At 38.1% G+C, this 27,621-nt stretch overlaps 1 protein-coding gene and 1 long non-coding RNA gene across 9 annotated transcripts in view; one reads left to right on the top strand and one right to left on the bottom strand.

The window, feature by feature from the left end:
* Positions 1 to 27,621, top strand: part of FGGY (FGGY carbohydrate kinase domain containing) — a 529,413-nt gene that overhangs the window by 220,880 nt on the left and 280,912 nt on the right. For all 7 annotated transcript variants that reach the window (XM_074221312.1, XM_074221311.1, XM_074221308.1 and 4 more), the window contains one exon: positions 16,109 to 16,224. In XM_074221312.1, coding sequence (XP_074077413.1) covers positions 16,179 to 16,224 — 46 coding nt within the window. In that variant the 5' untranslated portion in view covers positions 16,109 to 16,178. The remainder of the gene's footprint in view (positions 1 to 16,108; positions 16,225 to 27,621) is intronic.
* The window catches only part of LOC141512404 (uncharacterized), a 46,627-nt gene that overhangs the window by 5,263 nt on the left and 13,743 nt on the right, over positions 1 to 27,621 (bottom strand). The window contains exons 3-5 of one of the 2 annotated variants that reach the window (XR_012475473.1): positions 17,846 to 17,954; positions 13,427 to 13,555; positions 7,290 to 7,370 (exon numbers count right to left, since the gene is read on the bottom strand). This is a non-coding gene — a long non-coding RNA (uncharacterized LOC141512404). The remainder of the gene's footprint in view (positions 1 to 7,289; positions 7,371 to 13,426; positions 13,556 to 17,845; positions 17,955 to 27,621) is intronic. The other variant, XR_012475474.1, reaches the window with a different exon arrangement.

Here is a 27,621-nt window from a genome sequence, read left to right as displayed (position 1 = left end):
AATGTGTATGGCTTGATTGATTGCTTTGTACCCCCGGGTACCTACCACAGGAGCCTGACCCATAGTAGGAACTTAATTCATGCTTGTTAATTAATAATGGATTGATTGATGAATTGATAATCCAGTAGAGGGCAGAAAGAAGATTGAGAAGTATAGGAATGATTTTAATTTAGAACCCTAGTATTCAGTGACAATGGAATTTTGACCCAGAAGAGGATTTGTACCTGCTTATTTTACCCATCACCTGTACCATGAACTCCCTCAAAATCTTCCTTAAAAATTGTCACCTACTGGGGCAGCTAGGTGGTGCAGTGAATAAAGCACCGCGCTTGGAGTCAGGAGTACCTGGGTTCAAATCCGGTCTCAGACACTTAATAATTACCTAGCTGTGTGGCCTTGGGCAAGCCACTTAACCCCATTGCCTTGCAAAAAAAATTGTCACCTACCTATTCCTTACTTTTCTCCAGAGATGAGGAGCTCACTCACTGCCTAACAGGATGGGTTTTCTTGACAAAGATATGGGAATGGTTCGCTTCTGCTTATTTGATAGAAGAGGAAACTGAGGCAAATAGGGTGAAATGACTTACCCAGGGTCACACAGCATTAGACTTGGTCTCTTTGGTCCTGGGAGGGCAAGAGGCAAATATAATCCCAATGTCTGAATAAAGCTCCAAAAAAAGAGAACTGCTTTATCATGGAATGAACATGCTCTTGAGCCAGTGAGTTCCCATTCCTTGGAGGTCTTTGTTTGCTAAATGATCTCTTGTTGGGAATGTTTGGGTGAAGATTCCCTTTAGGCATCAGTTAAACTAGAATTCCAATCCAATTCCCAATCTTCTCTTGTAGAAAACTGAGAACCAGAGAGATTTATCAATTGATAATTAAAATCACTTGCCCAAAGTCCTATAATTCCATCATTTCATTCTTGGAGCTAGAAGGGATTTGAATAACTAGTCCATCCAAACCTATACCTGACTAAGTTGTCCCCTCTATAATTCTCTGGCAAAAGGTATGGGAGGGTTGAGATTCATGACAGTTTGAATCATCTCTAGTCAGATTTAGGCTAGGTTTAAAGCCTTCTTAATATTTTCAAGTGGATCTACTTAAGGAAGAAGTTATTTAGGCCAAAATTATGGGTCATTCAAGTAGTATATGGCAGAGACAGGAAGTGGACCTCGACCTACCTTGTTCCAAGGCTTGCTCTCTGTGTCATCAAGAGATGGAATCTAGCATTGAGAGATTTCCAGGTTAAATGCCATAAAAAAGTATTTTTATAGAAAGCAGTGTTTATATTAAAACTTCCTCTGAATCTCTGCCAAGAAATACTTCTTGAAAAACAAAACCAGGCTAGTGGATTTTGTATGATAATCATTATTGGAACTGTGTAAAATAGGGAGCCAAGAGCTCTATCTTGGTTCTGCCTCCAGATGCCTTGAGGCTGACACGTTCTCCTCCTGAACTAAGGGTGTGGATTACTTATCAACAGGGCCCTTGGAGTCTCTCTGAACACTCTCAGTTACAGAAGAGTTGAAAAGCTTTTTAAATTTTTTTTTGGAAAGACTAGAATGAGAAATCAACTACCTAGACAAAAAAATCACAAAAGTTTTGGGTGCCACTGACGGTGGGTAGTGACTAATTCTCCACCAGGTCTCCTAAGTCTTGCTTTACCTCTCTGTTAATTTGTCAGTTCAGTAATAACCTGTGTCATTCATGTTCCACAATTGGTTTAGCTATTATTATGGGCGATATAGCTCTGTCCCTTTGTTGAGATTAGGATAATATGGATTCTTCTATGGATCCATGGTCTCATGGTCTGCTTACTACATCATAGACCCTCTATGCAGTTTCTTCTGGTTTGAATCTTCTATATGCTTGTTTACCTTTACTTCACAAAGGATCCAGTTAATGAACTGAAAGTCTGCCACTATAAGAAAAACAATTCCATCTCTGCTTTGAAAGCAGGAAGGTCTGGGTTCAAGTCCCACTTTTGACACATTTGACAAGTCACTTCAGCTCAGAAAAACCTCATTTGCTGATTTCCATAGGTAGAATAATTTTCTTCACTGTGATTTCCCTTTATTGATGAAATCATTCATAGAGGACAAAAAATTTTGTTTTGTCAGTCAAACAAGAATTTATATCAGACACTGCTAAGCTCTGGAGGAACAAAGAAAACCCCCATTAAACCCTGCCTCACAGAACATACATTCAACTGGGGGAACCAATAATCTAATCACTATTTAGATTTATGATATGTATATTATGCCTGGTGTATACACATATATAAAATGAAAGGGAATCTTTCAATCTCAAAGAGAAGTCACTCATTGGGGGGAGGTGGAGAGAGAACCAGACAAAACCTTTTGCAAAATGTGGAATTTGAGTGAATTCTTGAAAGGAAAAACAAGGAAACTGAGAAGCTCAAGTGGCATATAAGAAGATTTCAGGTTGGGGACAGCAAAGAAAAGACTTGGAACTGGGAAATGAAACATCCTGTACAGAGAAGAGTATGTGGAGCAAAGGGTTAAGACTGGAAGGGGAGAAAGGGGATGTATTGGAAAGGGCTTTACATTTCAATTTATATTTAATTGTGAAGGTAATAGAAAGCTGCTAGAATTTATTGAGTAGAGGGATATTGCACTTTAAGAAAACCACTTTGGTTGCTGAGTGGAGGATGCAAGTGAGGAGAGATGTGAGGCAGGAAGAGATATCAGAAGGTTAATGTAGCATCCAGAAGAAAGACTGTGAAATAATAGGATGGAAAATAGAAGAATAGAAAAGGGGGATGGAGACAGGAGATGTCATTAGAACTGATGAGGTTGAAAGCAGATTGGCTCCATGAATGAGAAAGGTGTATCAAAGGCTGTGGGGCCAGCTAGGTGGCGCAGTGGATAGAGCATCAGCCCTGGAGTCAGGAGGACCTGGGTTCAAATCCATTCTCAGACACTTAAAAATTACCTAGCTGTGTGGCCTTGGACAAGCCTCTTAACCCCATTCCTTTGCAAAAACCTAAAAAAAGGATAAGGCTGTGATCCTGGGTGACTGAGGCAATAGGAAAACTTTCAGTAGTAATATGAAGGTTCAGAGGAGTGCTTTCTGGAGGAAGAGGAGGAGGAGGTAGAAGATAAAGGACTTCTGTTTTGCACATGTCTAGTACCCCATAACACAATGGACATGTGAAATCTAATTTGAGATGTCTCAGAAACAATTGATGATGAATGACTGGAACTCAGAAGTTAAAATAAAGCTGGATACACACATATTGACATATCTGTGCATATACATATATACTATATATATATATATATATATGCAATAATTACATAGATATATGTGTATGTTTGTATATGTATGCTGGTATTTATATATATATATAATTATATATTTTTATTGTAGTTGTTGGAATGTCCTATTCTCTTAGAATGGTAGAAACCATAGAATCAAATCCTCTCATTTTACAGGGAAGGAAACTGAGACTCAGAAGATTTTGATGACGTTTCCAGGATCACACTGCTCTAGTGTCAGTAGTAGCAGGTTTTGAGTCCAAGTTTTGTTGACTCCACAATCAGTTGATTACCCACTGTATCATATTGCTCCTTAGCATCCTTTCCTCTAGTTAGAAATAGCAGGGACCCTTCTTTTTCACTCAGAGAAGTCCTTGATTTTATACCAATTCACTTAAAACAAGGATTTGTTCATTGTTCATCTGCTTTGTACCTGATGCTGTTTGTGTTAGTCCTATGGACACAAACCTAAACCCAAAAGGCCCCTTGGCCTGATGCAACTTATATTCTATTGGTAGAATGTCACATCATAATAATAATAAATTCCATAACAATTAATTCCATCTATAAACTAAAGTAAATGGAATGGCATTCCTCAATTGGGAAGATACAGATAATCAGAAAATCATCACACAAAATCATCAGAAGGGGAAGATGCCTATTCTCTTTGTCTTCAGTTAGGACCACATCTGAACTCTGCCCCCTTATATAAGAATCAAGTTCAGACAGTGAAAATAACCTAGGAAAGAAAATCTTTAACCCCATCCAATAACCTATTCTAACATTTAAAAACTTTTACCATCCTGAGGAGCCTGATAAGACAGACACAGTACTCCAGGATACAAAGAAAAAAGGAAAACATTCCTTGCCCTCAGGAGCTAATATCCTCTTCTCTTGGGGGGAAGCAAGTAGATACAAAATTCTATACAAAATACATATTAAATAATTTATATTGTATGCACACATATGCATGAACATAATATACAGATAGGAATACATATATCAATATATATTTATATATGTATATATGCATATATATATATTATATTTATGCGTGTGGGGTTTAGAGAATGTGGAATTTGAGATTCTCCATCTAGGTAACATTTTTGATACTCATATGAGTATGTATCCATAATATGATACATTCATAATATGTACATATACATATGTATATGAATGGTAGGAAAGTCTAGGGCAGGTAGGTGACACATAGAGCACTGAGCCTATAATCATGAAGCCATGAGTTCAAATCCAGCCTCAGACACTTACTATCTGGATCACCCTGGGCAAGTCACTTAACCCTGTTTGTCTCAGCTTCATCATCTGTAAATGAGCTGGAGATGGAAAGGGCAAACCACTCCAGGCTCCCTGCCAAGAAAACCCCAAATGGGGTCACAAAGAGTCAGAAACAAATGGAAAATGACTGAATCACAATAAAGTATTAACCCACTAATTTCTGGTTGGGGATGACTCAGGAAAGACTTCAAGTAGATGATAATAATTGAAATGATTTGGGAATAGAATCTCAGAGGGAGAAGATGAGAGGCAATAGTTGTCATTGGAAAGGCACATAGGAAAAGCTCAATATAATCTTGTTGAATTTAAAGACATTTTTAAATTTCTCAACCCACACCTCATGATCTGGGTTTCTTATTCCCTAGTATTTCTTATTACCAGGTCAGAATACTAGTATTTTCCCCTACATTGAATCTCTTAAGACTGCAAGGATCATAATATCCTAGATTGAAATCTGAGAGAGACCTTTGAGGTCATCTATTCTTGCCTCTTCATTTTGTAGATGGGGGAAGTAAGTTCTATAGATATTAAGTGGAAAAATTGGGACTTAAGTCTAGTTGATAGCTTAAACAGACTGCCATGCTATTTCTTGAATATTTTTAAATTATTCTCTTTCTACCCAACTTTGAAAATCCAATTGTCCTTGATATGTTGTCTTCTTACTATGATACGAATTCCTCCAAGGATCAGTGGCGCTCAATAAACTTGAAAACATTATTCTTAGAAAATAGCTCCTTATTTGAGAAGAACTATTGGAAAGTTGTGAAACATTCTGGAAGAAATGAGATTTAGGCCAGGATTTTGTACCATATTTCACAAGTACTTTAAAAATGAACTAATGATACAAATATTAACAATCACATAATAAAAGAGAACATGGAGAGGGATGAATTTCCAACCAACAAAGGATAGAAGTAATTAAAACAACATTAATGCATCTAGAATAAGAAAGGGAATTTTTATCAAATACCTTTTATCTGTATCCGATAAACAAAATTTATAAAAATTAGCAGAAATATATTACACCAAAAGTCATTCACCAAAAGGGTGGCCCATTGATTGGGGAATGATTGAATAAATTGTGATATGTGAATATAATGTAATATTATTGAAATATAAGAAAAGATGAATATGCTAAATACAGAGAATCACAGAAAACTTCTGTGAACTGATACAACTGAAGTAAAAAGTGAAAATGATTTATACAATGACACTAACAAAATAAATGGAGAAAACAACAATAAAAATTGATAGTAAACAACAATGAAAATTATTGATAGTAAATGCTACAAATTACAATGGCCAAGTTTGGTTTCAAAAAAGAAATGTGGAAAAAATATATACAGTGGTGGGGTTGATGAATGTGGGGCCCGGCTGATAATATCTGATTTTTTACATAATTAATTTTTCTAAATTTTTTTCTTCCAGTTTTTTCCCTTTTTCATCATATTATTTTGTTGTTGTTGTTCAGTTAGTTTCCATTATGTCAGATTCTTTGAGATCTCATTTGGGATTTCCCTGGCAAAAGTGTTGCAGTGGTTTGTCATTTTCTTTCAAGCTCATTTGACAGAGGAGGAAACTGAGACAGAGGCTTAAGTGACATGCCCACGGTCACATAGCTAATGAGTGTTTGAGACTGGATTTGAACTCAGAAATATCAGTCTTTCTAACTTTAGATCCTATCCATTTTTTCCACACAGCTGCCCTAAAAGTGTGGCACATTGCAAACACTTAGTAAAAGTTCTTTTGTTTCCCATCAGAATATATATCTCAACCTAGAAATGACCTCAGAGGCCATTGAATCTGGCCCCCTTGATTTAACAGATGGGAAAATGGAATACGGTTAAGTGTATTGCCCAAAATCATGGAGATAGCAAGTACCAAAAGCACAATTCAAAAATCTGCATTATGACCCCAGAGGTAACATTCTTTCCATTATATTAAACTATGTCCCAATGGGGATTGTACTGTCAATGGAAGTCACTCTGAGATGAGAACCACTTCCCCTAGAGGAAAGGTATTTAACCTGGGGTCTATCCATCAATTCAGTAGGTCAGCAAACTTGGATGGAAAAAATACTTCTTGAGTTTCATTAAACTCTAATGGAAATTTAGTATTTCCTTCTATCTAAAAAAAAATCAACATTCTGAGAAGGGATGTACATACTCCCTTGTCTATCAATGGTTTGTCTGCCCCCCCACACACACAAATACACAAAATAATTAGATTAAAATAATGCAAATTCATTTTGTTTTGTGATGTAAGAGATGTGTCAAATTTATTGAAGTTTTGGGGAAAATTTTCTGACTTTTCATTATTTTTACTTAAAAGAAAAGCTTAAAAGATGGTATTGTTCAATATTTTAGCTCTTCATTCATTTAAATGAATTCAACATAATGACTATTTAGTGACTGTGATGTTCATACATTTGAGATAGAAAGATATAAATGATGACATAGAAAAGATACCCATCCTCTCCCCTCTGGAAGCTTCCATTTTATACTCCTGAGTATTATGGTTTTTGAGTCCCTTTTATTTCAGCCTCCAAAGTAATAGAAACAGGATAGAAAATGTCTTTTTTACACTGAGTCTCTGGGAGATGGGAAGGTGGTAGTGGCCAGCAGGGCCATCTAGTTATGTAGGTTGTACACACTTAAAAATTGAATTCTCTGAAGCATCTTTGGCTTTCAGAATGCCATTGAACATTACCTTGGGGTATCTTTAATCAGACAACTGCTTCTCTGCTTTGCTGCAATTCTCTATCACTTTTCAACTCTTCCCATTTTTCCTCTATTAAGAAAATGAGATATCAGACAAAACAAAAGCAGGTGTTAGCATCACTTGTCATTATCCCAACACTTTCCTCTTCACCAGTGAGTCTCTCACAGAAGAGCTTGGCAGTACTGTGTCAAGCTCCTTTCATCAACCTCACACCCCAACCCACAATGGATAAAACTGGCCCCATTTCTAGAGGCAGGAAAAAAACCACTACCTTGAATATTACCTTACAGATGATTTTATTTGCCAAAAGATGGAAGAAAAGATTAGAGATCATTCTATACTAGTTTTTATTCTCACCAACAGAGAGGAACAGGATGGAAACCTTTGAGGCATGCAATCCTTTCCCCTTAGATTGTTGAAAAGGGGATTTGTCAAGAATATATTCTAAATTTAGGAAAAGGATATATTCCATGAACTAAAATTCTATTAAAAAGCAAACTCAGACAAGCTCTTAAAAAAGAAATTCTGAAAGTCCAAAGAAAATTAATTTTAATGAGTAAAAGAGGGGGAATCATCTAAAGAGATGGATGAGAATGTTAGGAAACTCCTTATATTGGTTTAGTTTGGCTTTTTAATTAAACAGAGTAGGCACACAAGGACAAGGTGCCTTAGCATGCTGATGATTTAACTTAATCTTGCAGCCTATGAAAACTTTTTCTTTTCTTTTTTTATTTTTATTTGAAGCAATGGAGTTAAGTGATTTGCCCAAGGCCACACAGCTAGGCAATTATTAAGTGTCTGAGGCTGTATTTGAACTCAGGTTCTCCTGACACCAGGACCAGCACTCTATCCACTTCACCTAGTTCCCCTTCTTTTCCTTTTTTTGAGGCAGTTAGAGTTAAGTGACTTGCCCAGGGTCATACAGCCTCAGCGTCTGAGACCATATCTGAACTCAGGTCCTGTCTGACTTGAGGACTGGTGCTCCCATGGTCTTTTTCATTTAAAGCTGTTCAACCATACATTGTGCTTACAAAGTCAACTTCTTGAAGCCATTGGAATGTTACTAGGCACTCTACTGGCAATAACCCTGTGAGGCAGATAGTACGTTATTAGCCCCATAATTAAAGCAGTCTTCATCTCTAAAATGGGGTTAATAATATTTTTGTAAATAAACACATTTGTCCATTTTATTTGTCAGAAGACTTCAGGAAGGTGATGATATGACAAGTACATGAATTGGATATGAGTGGGGAGGGGAGGGCTGTGCTAAGTACCCAGCCTCACGTTCTCCTCCAGAGTCTTATGGGTCCAGTGGCCAGATATAAATCAGGATGACTGGAAATGGCCCTGCATGGGCCCAGGATGAAGTCACTTGCCCAAGGTCACACAGCTAGTAAGTGTCAAGTATCCAAGGCTGGATTCAAATACCCATCCTCCTGACTCCAAGACCAGTGTTCTGACCACTGCACCACCTACCTGCTCTAAATATTGTGTCTGAGCCTGGATTTGAATTTAGATCCTCCTAATTCCAGGGCTGGTGCTTTGTCTACTGTGCCACCTTTTGTACCAAATGAGATCTACTCTTATTCCTGTGTGACTTATACATGATAATACTGCTGAGAGAGCTGAATCCAAGTCTCAGAACCCCTGTGCTAATGCTCTATCCACTACACAGCACTGCCCCTGAGGCATTCACCTCCTTGAATTGTTTTTAATGTCCCAAGATGTAATTCATATAATCCTGATAACTTGAACTAATTGGGGACAGCTGCCTCTATCCTTCCCTCCTCACATATTTTGTATTTCATTTCCTGGGGCATCCTTTTCATTCTCTAGTGTCCAGTCTGAAAATCATTTCCCTTTATAGAGAAAACAAAAGGAAAAAAGTATTCCTGTCATTTCCGTAGCTGCTATTGCATGGGCCAGTCCACTTCTTTGTTTGGCATCCTTTTTAAAGGACATCTTCAATAATCACCCCAGTGCTAAACTTGTCATGATTTTGGACTTTGTGATATCATTTTTTTCAGGACTATCCCACTCTGCTATAGTCACTGTCAGCCATGCTGTTATTTTTCTGTTCCGATTCTGTTTAAAAAACAAAATACAAACCAAGTTGTTTAAGTGTTCTCGGTAGAGTCAGTTTGATCTTTTTTTTCCCTCCTCACATGGAAGACAATGTGATATTTTGGAAAGGAGTCAGAAGGCAAAGGATTGAGTCTCTTTCTGATCTTGTGATTTTAGGCAAATCCAGACTTTCATAAGATTTATTACAGGTGGCAGAACTAGAGAGAAAATGTAATCCCACACTTTAAGTTAAAACTAAAGATGTGAAGGATGCTAGAACTTTTCCTAGGTCACTCAGGTTACTTTTTCTCTCTGAACCTCAGTTTCTTTATTTGTCAAATTGTGATGTCATTCATAGATATAGAAGATCCCTTCTCCTTCAGTAACTTTCCAGTTCAATATCTAAGCTATTAGTGGAATGGAATGAATTCCTCATTTTGCAGAAGAGGAAGCTGAGACCAGGGTGTCTGTAATTTGTCCATAGTTATACAGGTGATAAAGTGATAATGGTGGGATTAGAATGCACGTTGTCAACCTCTAAATCTATACTCTTTCCACCACCACGTGCCACTTTGGTCAAGTGATATTTTTATTATTCATTTTAATATCAGTGACAATAGCTTACAATGACATGAGGTACTATAGCTATAAAGTTCATTTACCTATTTTGCTTGTTCCCAAGACAATCCTGTTAGGCGAATAGAGCAGAAGTTAGGATAATAGTCACATTATGATGTAGAAGACAGGACTACATATATTTGAAGTCCAAAGATGAGGAGTCCAACCTAGCCCTTGTCACTACCTTTGTGAGCTTAGTCAAGTGTTTCTCCATTTCTATGGACCTCCATTTTGTTATCTGGAAAATGACAGAAATGAGCTAAAAGGTATTAACCAAATTTTACTGAGCTGTTTCTAACCCAGACTGACGAAACAGACCAGAGACAAAATGTCAGCAACCTGATACAGGTTTGTTAATTATTTTCCTTGCAAGGAACTAATTTGTAAATCCTGGGATTACTCCATCCTTCTCCACCTTGCTAGTGTGGAGCCAGATATTATATACATACAGGGAAGGGGAGGGTGGATCAGAGAACAATCAGATTTGGGACTTGAGTGATCTTGCCAGGGCAAACCCCTCATGGAGGGCAATTCAACACTTGTTTCCATCCAAATAGGACAACAGAGGTGTCCTATGGGAATGGCTAAGTTGGTTGTGTGGTTTGAGGGGTACAGAGTACAGTTTATACTGATCTACTTTACTAAATAAAGGCCAGAACAGCCCAGGGAAAGAATGCAAACCTGTCATGATTAGAACCAAATGCTCTGGCTACTTTATTTTCACTATTTACCCAGCCCCAAAGCCTGCCTGTAAGAAGGTTATCTGGAAACCACATTATTATTATTATTATTATTATTAGTAGTAGTAGTAGTAGTAGTAGTAGTACCAATTTCCTATTAATATGCAAATCATAACTCTCGATGATGGCTTCTAGGGTCCCTGACCAACTTCAAATCTATCACTCTATAATCTATAAACTGAGAAGATTGACCTAGAGAAGTTCTAAAGTTCCTTCAACAGTATAGAGCCCCTAACCTGGAGTAGAGAGCACCCACAGTTCAAATCTGTCCTCAGATATTTACTAGCTATGTAACATTAGGCAGGTCACTTAACCTGTTAGCTTCAATTTTCCTATCTATAAAATGGGAATAATAATGACACCTACCTCAGAGTGGTGGTAAGGATCAAATGAGAGTAAGTGTAAAATGCTTGGAACAGTGTCTGCTACCCTGATACACCGACTACTACATTGTAAATGCTCTGTAATGTTAGCTACTGATGCTCCTCTTCCTCCTTCTTCATCAGACAAAATTCCTAAATTATTTGGGAGCCCATTTGACCTTAGCTCCCCATTGAAATATGATCTTTTTGAGGGCAAGAACCTTGTATTTGCTTTTTGTGGAACAGTAGGTTCCTGACCCAGTATTCTCTTAAAAATACTTGTTGTCTGACTTCTGGACCAGGAGTCAGAAAGATAGATATTAGTAGGATATCCCTTGACTTAATGAGTCTCTGAATCTCAGTTTCCTCAGCTCTAAAAGGAAGATAATAAAAACATTGATAATTCCTTCAAAGGACTGTTGTAAGACTTTTCTTTTAAAAAAGCAGCAAAATACTGCTCAGACATTAAAGCAGATCTTTCGGTGTTGCCTGCTATTATTCTTTCTGGGTCCTATGATGTTCTTCAGGCCAGATCACAGTGGGAGTTCATACCTCTAGGGTTCCATTAGATGACACTCTCTCTCCAAATTCAAAAAGAATGTTGGCCTTCCTGGTGGAAGAGGGGTTGGACCTCCCACTCCTAATCTGTCTTTGTTTTCCAGGCCTTTCATGCCAGTGCCACACTGTCACAGTCCCATCTGACCATTTTATCAGCTACACACTCCCCAAAATGGCAACTTAATATGGCCCTGTGCTATCTCATGGCTTACATTAGTTCAGCCTGTCAGAGGCCTGTCAGCAAGTCCTGAGGAAGCCCAGAACCAATACCAGGAAAACTGAATTTTGACAGACACATCACAGGAATGATAGTGTTGGACATGAAGCAGTTTCAACCAAATAGACCCATCAAGGAACCCTCTTGTTGTTTATTGGTTATCCAGTTAGAAGTTGGGTTCAGGTCCTTGGATCTCCCTATGGATTGGGTCTTCAGGTTCTTAGGTCAATCTGTTGTAAAGATTGAAAAAAAAACACCTCCATTCTAGGACTGTGTTGGCCTGGAAGCTTTAGCCAAGCATATCTCTGTCATGTCTTTCCCCTTCCCCCTTGTACAGGCATTTCTGTTATTCACTGGCTGATTCAGTTGAGACTATCCAGGTTCTGCTCTCATTAGAAAGAGAACAAAAGGTTTCCCTGGAAAGTGTGGACTTGAAATGTAAATACTGTGAGTGGCATATAAATAATGCAGTAACACAATCATGGCTTTTCACAAAGAAAAACATCTTTGGAGAAATAGCTCATATAGGCAGGGTCTCTGTAATTCTGCAAACTGAAGACTTTCGGTATGTTTTCCTTTAAGTCTAAGTAAGCAAGTCCAAAATCATTCTTCCGGGCCAAACAGCTTTAAGGGTTCAATTATATGGTCAGGATTTTTTCAACTGTATTCTCTTTTTGTATATTCAATATACAGAGGCTCCTAATAGCTCCGAAATTTGATATGGTAGAGTGTTTGAATGGGTGGTTTCCCAGAAAGAAAGATGGAGCTGAGTTCTCATCAAATATCGAAATTTGAACTAAGACTGAAGATAGTCAGAGGTTGAAGGGCCTTTAAAGATCATCCAGTTACAAATGAGGAAACTGAGGGAAGGGTAACTCTTCCTGAATTACATTGCTTCTTGCCCTAACATGAAAAATACCAGTGATTCAGAAAGAATAATAAAACAGTTCATGTTGTCTAGTTACCTTCCCTCTATGCATTATCTTCAGTTATTTTCCTGTACTTATCTTGTCTGTACAGAATCATTTGAAAATTGTCTTCCCTGAGAGACTATAACATTCTTGAGAGCTGGGAACTTTTTTTTCTTAATCTGTATCACCAGTGCTTAGTATGGCATCTGGCCCATAGTGAGCACTTAATAAGTGTTTTTGAGCAGGGGGAAAAGAAATTTTAATGCCCAAGACATATGATTCCAGTCTACTTTTCTAATGAGAAAAGGGAGATTGTCTGGCCACGATGAACAATAGGGAATGACTTATAAGCCATGGAATCATATCAATCTCAATTCTTTTATTAGCCCTTTCTTCCAATATTCTTATTATAGAGATACTTAGGTAGTATTGGTAGCTGGAGCACTCCATATGAATTCAGAAAAACTTGAATTCGAATTCTGCCTCAGATGCTGCCTATGTGACATTGAATGGGTCACAAGTTCTCTCAGACTTTGTTGCTGTTGTTCATTTACTGCAATTGTGTCTGACACTTGATGATCCCTTCTTGGGTTTTCTTGGGATTGTTTGCCATTTCCTTCTCCCTTTCATTTTACAGATGGGTGAAATGACTTACCCAGGATCACATAATAAGTTTCTTAGGTCAAATTGGAACTGAAGAAGACACATCTTCCTTCTTCAGGTTCAGCACTCTATTCATTGTGCTACTCAGCTGTCCAAATCTCTCAGACTTAGTTTTCATCATCTGTAATATGGAATAAAAATAATAGCATCTATTTCTCTATGCTATTCATAGAGTCAAATAAGATGATATACGTGAAACATTTTATGAGCCTTAAATTCCATATAAATACTGGCTATTATTAATATTGCTACTTATGATCAGTGGTGTGAAGATTTAATGAAAAAATTTACCTCTTTTAAGAGAATAAAGATATGGAATATTTTCTGGTTGGAGCTGTAACACAATCCATTTCAGAAATAGGTGGTGGAGAAATAATAGATACCAGGGTGAATTTATAATATACTAAAGGGAAAGAAATTACTTCCATCTTTATACAGTAAAACACTGAATAGTATGTATGCAGATGTAGCTGGGAGGAACACTATTATGGAAGAGTGGAAAAAATCCATTTACCTTTGAATCTAAAATCCTGAATTGGAGACCAGTCAATGGGAAAATAAAATTGCTAAACCCTGTGTACCATCACCCTTCAGGAGCTTTAGAAGGAAGTGGAGTGGATAAATATTCTTAGAACACATGCTAAATAGGTTAAAATCATATGGAAGTGTTTCTGAACCAAGCAGTAGAACTGACAGATAATATTTATATCCCACTAGATGCCTACCTCTGGTTAGAGGTAATAGAAAGTCTTAGATATGAGTGTGGAACCAAAGAGTGCTCCATGAATGACAGTTACATGACCTCCTGAGGTCAAAGATGTCAAAAGAGAGCAATCAAACTAATGTTGGATTCTATGGATATGCCTTCTTTCAAATTGCTTATAATATGAAGAGGGCTAGGGACTGGATGTGAAGTTTCACTGACATAAGAAACTCTCTCTTCCAATGGAGGTCGGCACCTTCTCTGCAGCTGATAATCCTAAGTGTTGCTTAGGACAGTGACTTGCCAATGAGGTGACCCAGCCATAATATGTCAGAACTTGGACTTGATCCCTGATCTTCCTAGCTCTGAGACTAACTTTTATATTGTATAGACATATTTATACATATTTGCTCCTCTAGTAAAATATAAGCTCTTTGAGGGCAGAGGTTGTTTCATTTTTTGTCTTTATGTGTCCTTGAGTAGTATCTGATCAGCATTGATAACTATCTTTTAATCAGTTGATTTCCTGTCTAAGTAATAATCCAGTGAGATAGACAAGTCAAGAATTATCTAATTCCACCAGCATTCCCACTTCTAGTTCTGTATCCCAAAAGGTATAAAAATATTCATAGCAACTCTTTTTTTGTGGTGGCAAAGAATTGGAAATCGAAGGGATGCTCATCAATTGGGGAATGGCTGAACAAATTATTGTATACAAATGTGATGGAATACTATTTTTTTATAAGAAAATAGGATGGAGTAGACTTCAGAAAAGCCTGAAAAGACTTATATGAACTGATGCTAAATGAAATGAACAGAACCAGAAGAACATTATATACACTAACTAATATTGGGTGATGATTAATTATGTTGGACTTGTTCCTTTCAGCTGTACAGTAATCAAAGACAGTTCTAAAAGTCTTTTGATCCATATCCAGAGAGGGAACTGTGGAGTTTAAATGTAGACCAAAGCTTATAATCTTCAATTTTTAAAATTGTCTTATATATTATGTCATTTTTTTCTCTCTGATGTTTTTTTCTTCCATTTGGATTTGATTCTTCTTTCACAATATGACTAATATGGATCTATGTTCTACATATGTAGAACCCATATTGGATTGCTTTCTTTCAGGGTGAAGGAGTGGAAAAGAAAAATGTAAAACTTAAACCTTTACAAAATAATGATTGATGAAAACTACCATTCCATGTAGTTGGAAAAATAATAAAAGGATTTAAAAAAAGACTTAGAATTCCATTTTACCATTCAACAAACTGAAACTCAGGATAGTCCCCTCTCATAATTAACATTAACCAGAAGTAGGACTTAAATTCATGTCTTCTGACCTAAAATATGATTTTATTGCTATATTGGCATCATATATTAGAAAGAACTTTGGATTTAACATCAATCATCTTGGTTTTGAATCCTGACACTGGCATGGTGATTTTAGACAAATTATTTAACATCTTTGTGCCTCACTATCCTTCTCTGTCAAATAAAGGGTCTAGACTAGACCTCTAATTCCCTTCTAGCTGTGGGTCACAAGTCATTCAATGTGGTCTTCTATACCAAGGGACAACCACTAATTACATGGTCCTCTACCCCATGCTGGCTCTACTCCTTCCATGTTATACTAAAGGAACTGGTTCCCAGATAGTACTAGGGAGGATAATACACCTGCTGATATCCTCTATTCATAGCTCATATAAGACTGGCTATTGACAAGGCTAATGACTTGTCCACTGTCATAAAGTGAATTAGTGGCAAAATAAGCCACCATCCTGAGTCTTTTTTCCCTCCCTGTTGTGATATCCTTTCCATAGGCCTATTGGGGATGCTTTAGGCTATCAGAACTTGAAATCATAAGACTAAAGGTTGTGACATCTTAGACTAAGCTTAGTTCTCAGGTATTCCCTGAGAAGACCAAGAAAAACTTGTCGGTACTCATAATGCTTTCAATTTCTCCTTAGATCTCTTTGTTCCTTGGTATGTAAATGGACCTATTCTGCAGAAAGTGGATGGGATGACAGTTTCTGGAAGATGCTCAATTTGGAAGATTTTGTGGCTGATAATTACTGCAAAATAGGTAAAAATGAAAGAAATGGATGTGTGTGTGTGTGTGTGTGTTTTATCATCTAGTCTGGATTTATAATTGAATTAAGGTAGGAATTTCTGGGAAAGAACAATGAGAATAAGGAGATGGAAACTCTCCTCAATGAAAAGTGGAGCAGTTACTTATCTGCAAAGTTCAGAACTCTAGGTTAGGAACATCAGCACACATATGGAGAATTTATAGGATGGGAATGAAAATGGTGTAGGCTGGAAGGTTCTGAGTGGATCACATTCTACAATGATGGAGTGTATAATCCCTATAGTGAGTACAGTTGACAGTTGGTGTTGATGGAGGAAATTCGGGGCAGGAAATTTGTCATAGTGAAGATGTAAGCACAGTTCTTGGCCAAAAGCTTCAACAGTGGCAGCCGCAGCAACAGCAACAATAAATGGAGATATTCATAATCTTAAAATACAGAAATTTAGGCCAGAGAAAAATGTGCTTCTTTGAATAAATGATACTTCTCTCTATGAACTTCATTCAGGTTTTATGGAGGATCTCAGGTTTAGAACAGGCCCCAAGGCAGTCTAGTGTCAACTACAGTTGGGAAGGCAGCTCAACCAAGTGGAATACAATTAGCTCAAGGAACAGACAACCCAAGTTCAAATCCCACCTCTGATTCTTGCTACTTGGGTCCTCAGACTAGTCACATAATCTTGTGATTAAGTTTCCTGAAGTGTCAAATGAGGAGTATTAGATTATCCTTTAGATCCGGTCTAACTCCTGGAGCTCTTTCTGAGCATCAATAAGCACTATTTCTAGGTCCAGTGAACCAAGATGATCAACTTTCGAGTTGTCTCAATGTCGTGTTGACATAAGGGATTCCTGGAATAGTTATAAGATAATCTAAGAGGCATTTACATGATAAAATCAGTCTAATTACTGAGGATAAATACTTATAATTGACTCGACTAAGAACAGACATGAAGTCAAGTCAACCAGCACTTATTAAACACCTACTATTTGCCAGATACATTAAAAAATCAGGCATCAGTCTGCCATGGTGGAGACCAGAGGCTCTGGGGACTCTCATCATGGTTCTGCCATTAACTAATAATTAGATGGAGATGACTGTCATAGATCAGTAAACTTCCCGTTGCCCCACAAGGATTTAATATCTTGGTCTACATAATCAGAAGAGCAGACTATAGGACTAGAATTTGGGATTTTCAAGACAAGTGGGTAGTGTTATGATTAGATGTGGAAACTGCACTCAGACCCTTATTACTTGTTTTGTGTACATGACAATCATCTCTCAACCTCACCTTCTGTAAAATGAGGTATAATACCAAACTTGGATTTTGATTAGGAACCTGATCTCCTCTATCTTCTTCCCTCCAACCTCCATTCAATTGTCAGTGATCTTCCTAAAGCCTGAGTCTGACCATTTCACCTGACTTCCCCCAACTCAATAAACTTCAGAGTCTCCCCATTACCTCTGAAACCTGGCTCTTCCTGCCTTTCCAGTCTTCCTACATTTCACTCCCCCTTTGTATTCTGAGAATCCTTATCTTTGCTGTCCTTGCCAGGGTTTGGTCAAGCCACTCCATTGCCAGTTTTACAAGCTGTCTTTCATGACTTTTCTTCACCTTACCTCCTGGCTTCTCTGACTTCTTTCAAGATTCAGCTTTGCAAGAAATTTTTCCTTGTCCTCCTCTCTCATCTGTCCCTCCTCTTTTCTCCTCTGAGATTACCTTGCAAACCTTAAGATGGCATGGAAACTTTAGTTATTAGTTATTGTCACAGAACTCAGTTTAAATAAAAAGTCAACAAATATTTCTTAAATTCTTGCTACATCCCAAGCTCTACCTAGGACAAGGGAGGCAAAAGTAAAAAAAGAATCTCTGTCTTCAAGGAACATAGAATTTAATGATATTTTTCTCCTATCTGACTGCCACCAGGAAAGGGAAGATGAGTTGAAAATTGAGCTTGAAGTTTTGTCTGAGACAAGCTCCACTTCCTTCTAGGTGAATTCATTGTAATTACTGATGGCAGGTGATCACTCACATAAAGTACCATATCCTTGTGATGGGCCTTTCTGACTTCTCCTTGGCTAAATCAAATGGTTGTCACCCATGAAAGGACTTCAAATCTACACTGAGAACTAAGCCTTTCATAGCCTCCATTCAGAGACAAACCATTCTCAGTGACAAATCCAGTAGTGTATCCCTTTTGTCAGTCCTTACTGTGATTTTGCGAAGTATGTCTGTTCTGGAAGGATGTCTATTTTTTTTTAACCTGTTTATGATTTGCTCTGAGAACATCTATTGATCTTCTTCCCCTTTGTGTTGAGAAGATGTTCACCCTTCTATTGCAACTTTGGATTGGGAAACTTGGGGCATTTTCAAAATCAGTTACATTAATTAAATCAGCTCATTTTAGCGCTCTAAACATGCGTATTATTGTTGTTGTTATTATTACGTAATTATATTTTCCCTGGCCTGGGAGTTCCCTGTATCCATGGAAGCATAATTTTAATGTTATTCCCATCCCTATTATTATTATCATGACTAGGATTATTGGCCCTGCAGCTGATGAAGGCAAGACTAATGCCATTGTCTAGTATTATTAACATACTTGGGGATCTATACTCGGCTTAATTCTAGTATTTGGGAAATACGTAAATATGCACATACATATGTATATATGTATATATATATATATATATTGCTTAGTACAACATCTCTAAGTAGCTTTTTCTCACTTAAGGCTCAAGTTTAATTAGTATATTAGCTTTGCTAATAGAGCCATACCTACAGGAAGCACTCATTAAAAGTCCATAATGTTAATCTACCAGAAAATTTCCAGGGTAACTTTATTAGATTTTTTCCTGTTAACTTAATGGACTTTTAATGGATGTCCTAAGGAGACACATCGTTAACCAGCATATCGCCGTATGTGAATTAAAATCTGTTCCTTTATCAAAATTAATGGTATGAGATTTCCTTTCACTCAGCTGTGGTATTCTCAACCTGGTCTTTCTTTTTGAATATAACACAGAAGATACTTCAGAGATAGTGGTTATCAGGTTGGAGATTTAGGAAAATTTCCCTATGACCCCAATTCATAAGTGTTTTACTATTGCTTGGAGTGATTAGAAGGAAAAAAATGACATTCAGAAGCCTTCCCACGAAGTGTTAAAAATTTCCAATGGAGTCGATGCCTGTTGAGATGGGAGTATAAAGGCACAAAACCTTTTAGAGGATTTGAGCCTTCAGTGTTGTAGATTTTAGTGTTAATACAATTACCATAATTCCTTCCATATGCAGCTTTTAGCAAATCTTTTACCAAGCACTGAGAGCTCATGCAGTAAATAAATGCTTTACCAGAAAACTGAACACTTCAGCAACTGATGGCCTCATGGAGGAATATTTTTGAAATGAATTATTTATGAAGTGTAAGTTAAAGATCAAATGCAATATTTATATGGTGCATTTCAAGGACGGGGCAAAGCAATTTACAGTGTTAAGTAACGAAACATGCATGTTTCTAGGGATGTGATCTTGCTGTTCAAAGTCATCTTTTGTAAAGAAAGCATTTGGATAGATCTCTGTAAAGAAAACACCCACAGAATTGAGCAATACGTTTCATAAAGTTGAAAGAACTTCATGGAATTTCTTTCACAATTAAAACTTTATTAGAACTATTTACTATTTCACAGCCTAATGGAAAGCTCAAAGCAAGTATTATATGACCGAGTCAATCTGTATTTCAATAAAATGAACTGTGTCAATAAAGGTTGACATTCCATTCTGTACCCATGTAATTCGGGCTCCATATTACCTCCACTATCATAAAAAATGAGGCAAATCAAGAAGAAAAGAAGAGTAAAACAGGTAGAAAGAACCCTATAGGAATAGGATGTCTAGGATTCTTTGCTTTTTCATGTGGGAGATCAGTTCAATTTGCACCGACACTTTTTATGTGTATGTGTTTGTTTTAGAGAACATACAATATTTTGTTTTAGATTTTTCAAGGCAATGGGGTTAAGTGGCTTGCCCAAGGCCACATGGCTAGGTAATTATTAGTGTCTGAGGTTGGATTTGAACCCAGGTACTCCTGACTCCAAGGCCAGTGCTCTATTCACTGTGCCACCTAGCCACCCCATACAATAATTTTTGCAAAGTGTTATGTACTACTCTTGAAAGAGGTTAGGAGTTGAGAGAACTGTGTTCTATTTTCATATCTTTCAGTAATTGGTTATGTGACTTTGGGTAAGTAATTTCCACTCTTTCCTCACTGTCTTAGAAATATTTTCTCCTTTTATAAAATGTGGGGATTGGAATATATATTCACCAAGAATTCATTCTAGCTTCAAAATACTATTAATCATATTTTTAGGGTGCTTTAAAATTATGAAATAAGGGAAGCTTTTGTTTGGTTCTCTAGGTCTATGGGAAAGTCTCAGCCTGAGATATCAGGAGATTTCCCTAGACCACCCCTAATAATATTTACAGCAACTTTGTGAGGAAGGTAGTGCAATATCCCAATTTTATAGCAAGCCTGGTCCTCTCTCCATCTCTGTCTGTTCTCCTAATCCTTTGACTTGATCCCTTCCCAAAGTCATTTGGGTGGTCCATAATGAAGGGGAATATGATGAAGCCTCTGACAAAGAGCCCAGCACAAAAAAAGATACTTGATAGGTGCTTGGTGATTGATCCTAGGCTCATAGATATAAGGTAGGAAGAGACTCAGATGCCAACAAGTCAAACCCCTTTATTTTACAAATTTGTATGCACATAAAGTCCCAACTTTCCTTATTCTGGTGACTAGTCATTGAAGCTCGCTGGACCTTATTGCCATTTTATTTCTATGGGACCTCCTTTTGTCAGTTGGATAATGACTATTGAGGCTCATGGCTTCCCTAACTTCCCTCAGGACTTAAAAAGCTGACCTTCAGCAGGAGATCTTTTCTGGTCCCCTAGCAACAAGCACCTTTCTCTCTGAAATCGCCTTCTATCTACATCATGTATGTATTGTATTTATCTGTTTGTTTACATGGCATTTCTCCCATTCAAATGTATGCTCTGGAAGCAGAGGCTGTTTTTGTCTCGTTTATCATAGGATCTTGAATATAATAAGGACTTAATAAATTCTCATTTACTAACAATAAGTGACATTGCCAGGACTAGATTTCTTAGAAGAATCAGAGAACCAATCAATGGTATTGAAGGCAGAGGCCTTTATATTGGGGCCATTTATGAAGTGACCTGAATTACTTGGAGATAGTCTAAAGATCCAAGAGGAAGAAGCAGGGATAAGGGAACCTCACCACATAAGCCCCCTGACCTCCACCACTGGGTCCAGAACAGACTGACCTCTTCACAATCTGCCTTGAAAGATTCCAACCAGAGATGGTACCATGAAACCTGTGGGCTAGGCAGGAGGAGGAGACCTGTGATAGTCTGAAAAGAGAGGCACTAGGATATTTCACAGAGAGGAAAGGATCAAAGGCTGGAAATGGAGAGAACTTTAAAAACCATTACATTTAATCCTCTACTTTTATAGATGAGGAAAATGGACTAAGGGACATTATGTGATTTGTCCCAGGCCACACATTAAGAGACAGAAATGAGTTACAAACCCAGATCCTCTAAATCCAGTCCCTTAATGAGGTCTGATTGTTTTTCCACCTGAGGTCACAGGCAGGGAGATGCCAAACAACTCTCCAACTGGAAGTTTCTGGGTGAGCTCATCCAGCTATAGAGAGAGAAAGAGAGAGTGCTGGGCAGAAAGGCGAAAGACAATGGCCAAGGCATGTCCAGGTTCTTGGATAGAGGAATGTGAGACCTAGAAGGCTTTCCCGGCTTCAGATATGCTTCCCCCTTTTCTTTGACACACCTTAAAGTCTCCCTCGTCTGCAATTAAGACTCAATTGTAAACCGAGGACGTTGGCTCACAGGCTGCTGTGGATCCCCAGATCTAAATATAGCTAATGAGAAGCTTAGTAGCCTGTGATCATCGAAAAATCCCACATTTTGGGGTCACAGAATCATAAGATTATAAAGAACTGGAAAGAGCAGCAACCAGTTAAGTAGTAAGCATGTGCTAAACACCTACTGCATGCTTATCAGAGTGCTGTGATGAGGATAAAAAGAGAAGTAAAACCAGTCCTTGTCCTCTCTACCTTGAAACTCACATAAGACAATCAAGGCCAGGGAAGGTGAAATAACTCACTCAAGGCCACAGAGATAATAGGAAATTTGGGTCTGAAGTCCAAATTCTCTGATTTCACGTCCAGTGTTCTTTCTTGTGACCTTCCTAGCTACCAAAATCATTTTTTCCTCCCAACTCTATGGGACCCCTAAGTGAATAGCGTCTGGAGCGTAATGACACTCCTGAAATAATGTTGTTTTCCTTGAAACAGCTCTGGACAAGCATTGATTAGACACTTACTGTGTTCCAAACTTCGGAATGCACATGAAGAATATAAAAGAACTGAAACAGTCTCTGTCTAGAAAGAGAATAAATTCTAGTGAGGGAAGGAGGCAAGCAATATATAAAATAAATATTACAAAAAATAAAGATAGAGACTCTCATTGGAATAGAGGACTCTCTTGTGAGAAAATCCCCCTCTGCCTATTTATGTTGTCTTTTATAATACAGCTTAGAACATCAAGGGTTAAATGGTTTGTCCATCAGCACACAACCACACTGTGTCGGAGATGGTTCTTGAACCCTGGGCTCCCTGGATCCTAATTCAGCTCACTTTACACTATGATATGTTGTCTTGCATTTAAAATAAATTCAAGACAAATATAAGGTGACTTCAGGGAGGAGGCCCTGGCAGGCTTTGTATAGAATATGACCCTTGAGCTGTTGGACACCAGGGATTCTAAGGAGGTGAGGAGGGAACGGAGTATTGTCCAGAGGGATGGCTTTCCCAAACCTGCAGAGACGATAGATGGGGTACCAGGTGTGAGAAACACCAAGAAGTCTAGTCTGACTGTCATTCAAGAAGTGGCCACTATGGAAAAACAGAAGCAGAATCCCAAAGGGAAAGAGTCTTCTGTTTTCAGTGGCTTCTGCCTGGGAAGTGGTTCTGAAATTTTCCAAGAGAAATCCCTTGCCAGTAACCTCCAAGGTAACAACTCTCCTCCCACAGTACCTCATGGCTCTCCAATTCCCAGAAGTACTATTTTAGCTGATGGTCCTTCCAGGAATGGCCTGGCCAAGCCAGCCGGACTGGTTTTCAGGGACGATTGCATTGTCCTTTGAGGTAATGCATTTCATATGTTGGTGGGTACTGGACTTCATGTTTGCTGCCTACTTTGGCTCAGAAGCTATTTAGAAACACTGATAATTCTATTTGAATATATCCCATAATTTCCTTTAAGTTACTGAGACATACAATTATGTAGCTTGAAGCAAGCTCATACAGGGGGGTCACCTAGTCCAGGGGTTCTTATCTGTCTCTTGAGCCCCTTGGGTAGTCGAATGAAGTCCAGGGTCCCCTTCTCTGAATAATGTTTTTAAAAACATGACACAAAACATATAAGATTGCAGAGAAAATCAATGATAAAAATGCAGTAATCAACATATTTTAATAACCCCAAGTCTGCAGACCTAGGTTAAGAAGCCCTGGTATAGTCCAACTTTTCTCTTTTTAAAGAAGTGATTTATGGAGACTTTCTATGAGGTGGTTTAAAATAATAAAACCAAACCAAACCAAAAAACCCCTAGACCATAGAACTGGAAGAACCTAGGATCCAATTCTGCCCTAAGCTATTTCTAGCAGTGAGATCCTGGAAAAGACATTGACCATTTGTGTCTTAGGTTTTTGATTTGCAAAATGAGATAAAAATAATATAGTGGCTATTCACATTAAATGACAGAAGACACTGTGTTTTACAAATTCTCATTATTTTTCCTCCTCAATTTCAGAATTCCAGAAAGCTCATTTTGGGGCAGACCTTTAGGGACACCTGAAAAATCATTTCCTCTTGCAGATCTTTATAGTGAGAAAGAGCTCCATGGCTTCCCAAGGGAGAACAAATTCTTTGGCACTTTCCTTCTGGAGATATTATGACAGACATTTTACTTCTTGAAAATGTTGTTAACATAACTCTAGGCACCAGAAATATACTGGAAAGAGAAGAGCCTCTGAAGTCAGAGGAACTGTGCCCTCTGATACTTAGACTCTGACTTAACCTTGGGGAAGTCATTTCACTTCCCAAGGCTTGAATTTGCTCACCTCTAATGTGAAGAGTTGGACAGATTATTTCTGAATCCCTTCAGATTCTTTTGTCCATCTTCCTATAATCGAAAAACAAAATTAGAGGGGAAAGTCACCCATCTCTGACCTGCACAGTAGGATTTTTTCCTTCTTTTTCTTTGTTGGAAAGTGCTACACCTCTCCAAGGCTTAACTCAAGTGAAACCAGCAAGAGGTCTAATGTCCTGATATTCTCATTTGTGAGTTTTCCTCCTCAAATGTCCCCTTTAATTCAGTTTTCTCTAAAAAGGGGTTTTGGGAAATGTTTGACATTCTTGCTTCTATATAATACCTCAGTCACATTGGAGTTTATAGTTATCCTCTGTAGGAAATGCCCTCAATTTCCCCAGTTTCTGGACTCAACCCTAGAGCTCAGTGATGCCCTCAGCTCAGATCTTGAAATCCAGAGGATTCCCTTTTATTCTTATTCCTGACGGTTCTGGATATAGCACCTCTTTAATTTCCCAAAGTTAAAGATGCTTGCTGAAAATCCACATCGTTGCAAGTCTCTGGGTCAGACCCAAGCTAGGTAGGCCAAGAGTTGACACATGTTCTACTCAAAGGGGGCCTAAATCCAGCCATGGTGATTGATTGATTGACTCCAGAAGTTGCCCCCGAACAATGAGAGAAAACTCGAGGAGCTAGTGAGTCATTGTCCTGCCTCCCCAGCCCCCCATCTGCTTTTGTGGTGAGAAGCAGCTGGGTTGATCTCTTTGTGGTATTATCCAAACTAGAAAGACATTAAAAATTCCGTTAAATTTTCATACCCTTTTAGCTGTTGAAGTCTACAATCTATTTCAGAAAAAAAGAAAGACCTGATCCATTTTCCCAACTCCCTCCTTACTTCAGGGACTCCTTAAGGGACCAGGTAATGATTTTAAGATGGATATGGATGCTTTATGTTTGGCCTCTCTCTCCCCCCACCCCCACCTTTTCACCAAAGACCACAGCATTTGTCTTCAAATGGAAAGCATCGCCAGTCGATTCATACTGTGCTCCTCTGGTGGATGTGATAGAGAGTTATTTTTTGTAGAGATGTCTTGTTACCTCAGAGCTTTTTTTTTTTTTTCTTTTTTGGAGTAAGAGTATGGAAAAGAGATGGGAGGGAGGGGTGGGGTATAATTCCTCTTTCCCAAGCCTGCAAAGAGCCCATGTAGAGCAGCCAGTATTAAATACAAAGCAGCTTTAAATAAACGTTAGATATTACTGTTATTACTATTCACATTATAAAGGACAACCAGGTAGCACAGTACTGGCTCTGCAGTTAGGAAGACTCATTTACCTGAGTTCCAATCTGGTCTTAGACATTTGCTAGCTGAACTTTAGTTTCCTTATCCATAAAATTAGAGAAGGAAATGACAAACCACTGCAGTCTCCCTGCCAAGATAACCCTCAATGGGATCACGATGAGTAGGATATGACTGAAACAGCTGAGCAACAGCATTTTCTTATAAACAAATGTCAGCTATCAATTACGTGAACGTGGAGTCCATATTGTCTCTCTCGAGAATGAATATTCCTTGTCTTTGTATATTTATACCTTGACCATTGCTTTGTATACAGCAGGTGCTTAATACATTTGAACTGGATTAGAATTCCAGGTGAACATCTTCAGGGAAGAGAAAAAAGGTGCCCATTTTAAATACAGTATTGGAGTCACATTAAATTTTATGAAATTTTCCTTAGGATTCAATTCAATCCAAATATTTCTTAAGTGCCTACTAAATATAAGGCACTAAGACTACATTGATTTAAAAAAAGTCCCTGCTCTTGCCTCCGGCCTCTCTCTCTCTCTCTCTCTCTCTCTCTCTCTCTCTCTCTCTCTCTCATATGGGGAGGTGTCTAATGGAACAAAGACTATAGACAAAAGGGATCTGCTTGTAAGACCTGAGCAAATTTGCTTAACCTTTCTGGGCTCCAAATTCCTTAACTGCAAAATGACTGGTTTGGTTCTTTCTGTGATCTTTTCTCCTATAGAATACCAAGACTATTGTTGATGAGAGCAGTACCTTTTGGGGGAATTAAGGCAGATTTTACCGAGGTGGCGGTCATGAGCTGAACTTTGAGGAAAGCTGAGACAAAGAGGGGAAGGAAGTAGACTTCAGGAATAGGGGACAAGACCCAGTGACAAGAGATGGACTATTGAATTGAGGGAAGGGCAGATAGACACAGGCAAGGAAAATGAAGGGGAATAATATGGAATGTGTCTACAAAGTTTACCTGGTGCCAAACAATAAAGGGATTTGAAAGCCAGGCTGCAGAGTTTCTATACTTCTCAAAAATATTAGGGAGCCATAGATACATGAACCCTGAGTTCTTTACAGATTCTTCTGGCAACTGTGATTCAAAAATATGATGTTGGCAGCTTTGTTGAGGAGGCATTGGTGAGAGGGAAGAGAATAGAGATGAGGAGAACAATTATTATAGTGAACTCTATTATTGTGGTCCAGACAAATAATTATGAAAGTTTGAACTAGCCTGGTGTTTTCACTCAATTGGGGCAAAACTGGATGTAAATTGTATTGTTAAGGCAGAATGGATAAGATTTGACATTTGATTAGGTATTGGGGTAAGGAGTGAAGGAGAGACGATAAAGTGAGGCAGTTAGGTGTTAGAGAGTTTTGAACTTGGAATCAGAAACACTTGAGTTTGAATCTTCCCTCAGATACTGACTAATTCTTTAACTCTGGGCAAGTCACTGATTTCCTGTTTGCCTCAGTTTCTTCATCTATAAAATGAAGGAATTTGACTCTATGTATTCTAAAATCTTTCCAGTTCTAAATTTATATTTTCATAAAGGCTAATTTGATGCTTTGAGAACTTATAGGATTAGATGAATGGCAATCCTCATAAGGTAGGTTGGAAAAGGATGGTTTTAAGTGGGGGGAATGATGAGTAGCAGACTGATGCCCAGGATAAGTGGACCCATCATGTCATATACCACGACTCTGTTTTATATGCATAATTGACAGGGAAAAGGGAAAGCCTCTGAAGATTGAAAATCAAATATAAGGGCAGTTTGACCTCATGAGCCTATCCACTACTTAACAGCTAATCTATGAGTTTTCTTGGCTCAGGTTTCTTCTTCAGGCCATGTCATCACATTAGCAAAGCACTAAAAAAGAAGTCAATTCTTGGTGCAGGGAGAGTGGAGTG

The sequence above is a fragment of the Macrotis lagotis genome, chromosome 2 (assembly GCF_037893015.1).
Source record: "Macrotis lagotis isolate mMagLag1 chromosome 2, bilby.v1.9.chrom.fasta, whole genome shotgun sequence".
NCBI classification, from domain to species: domain Eukaryota; kingdom Metazoa; phylum Chordata; class Mammalia; order Peramelemorphia; family Peramelidae; genus Macrotis; species Macrotis lagotis.
This window is presented reverse-complemented; position numbering and strand designations above follow the sequence as displayed.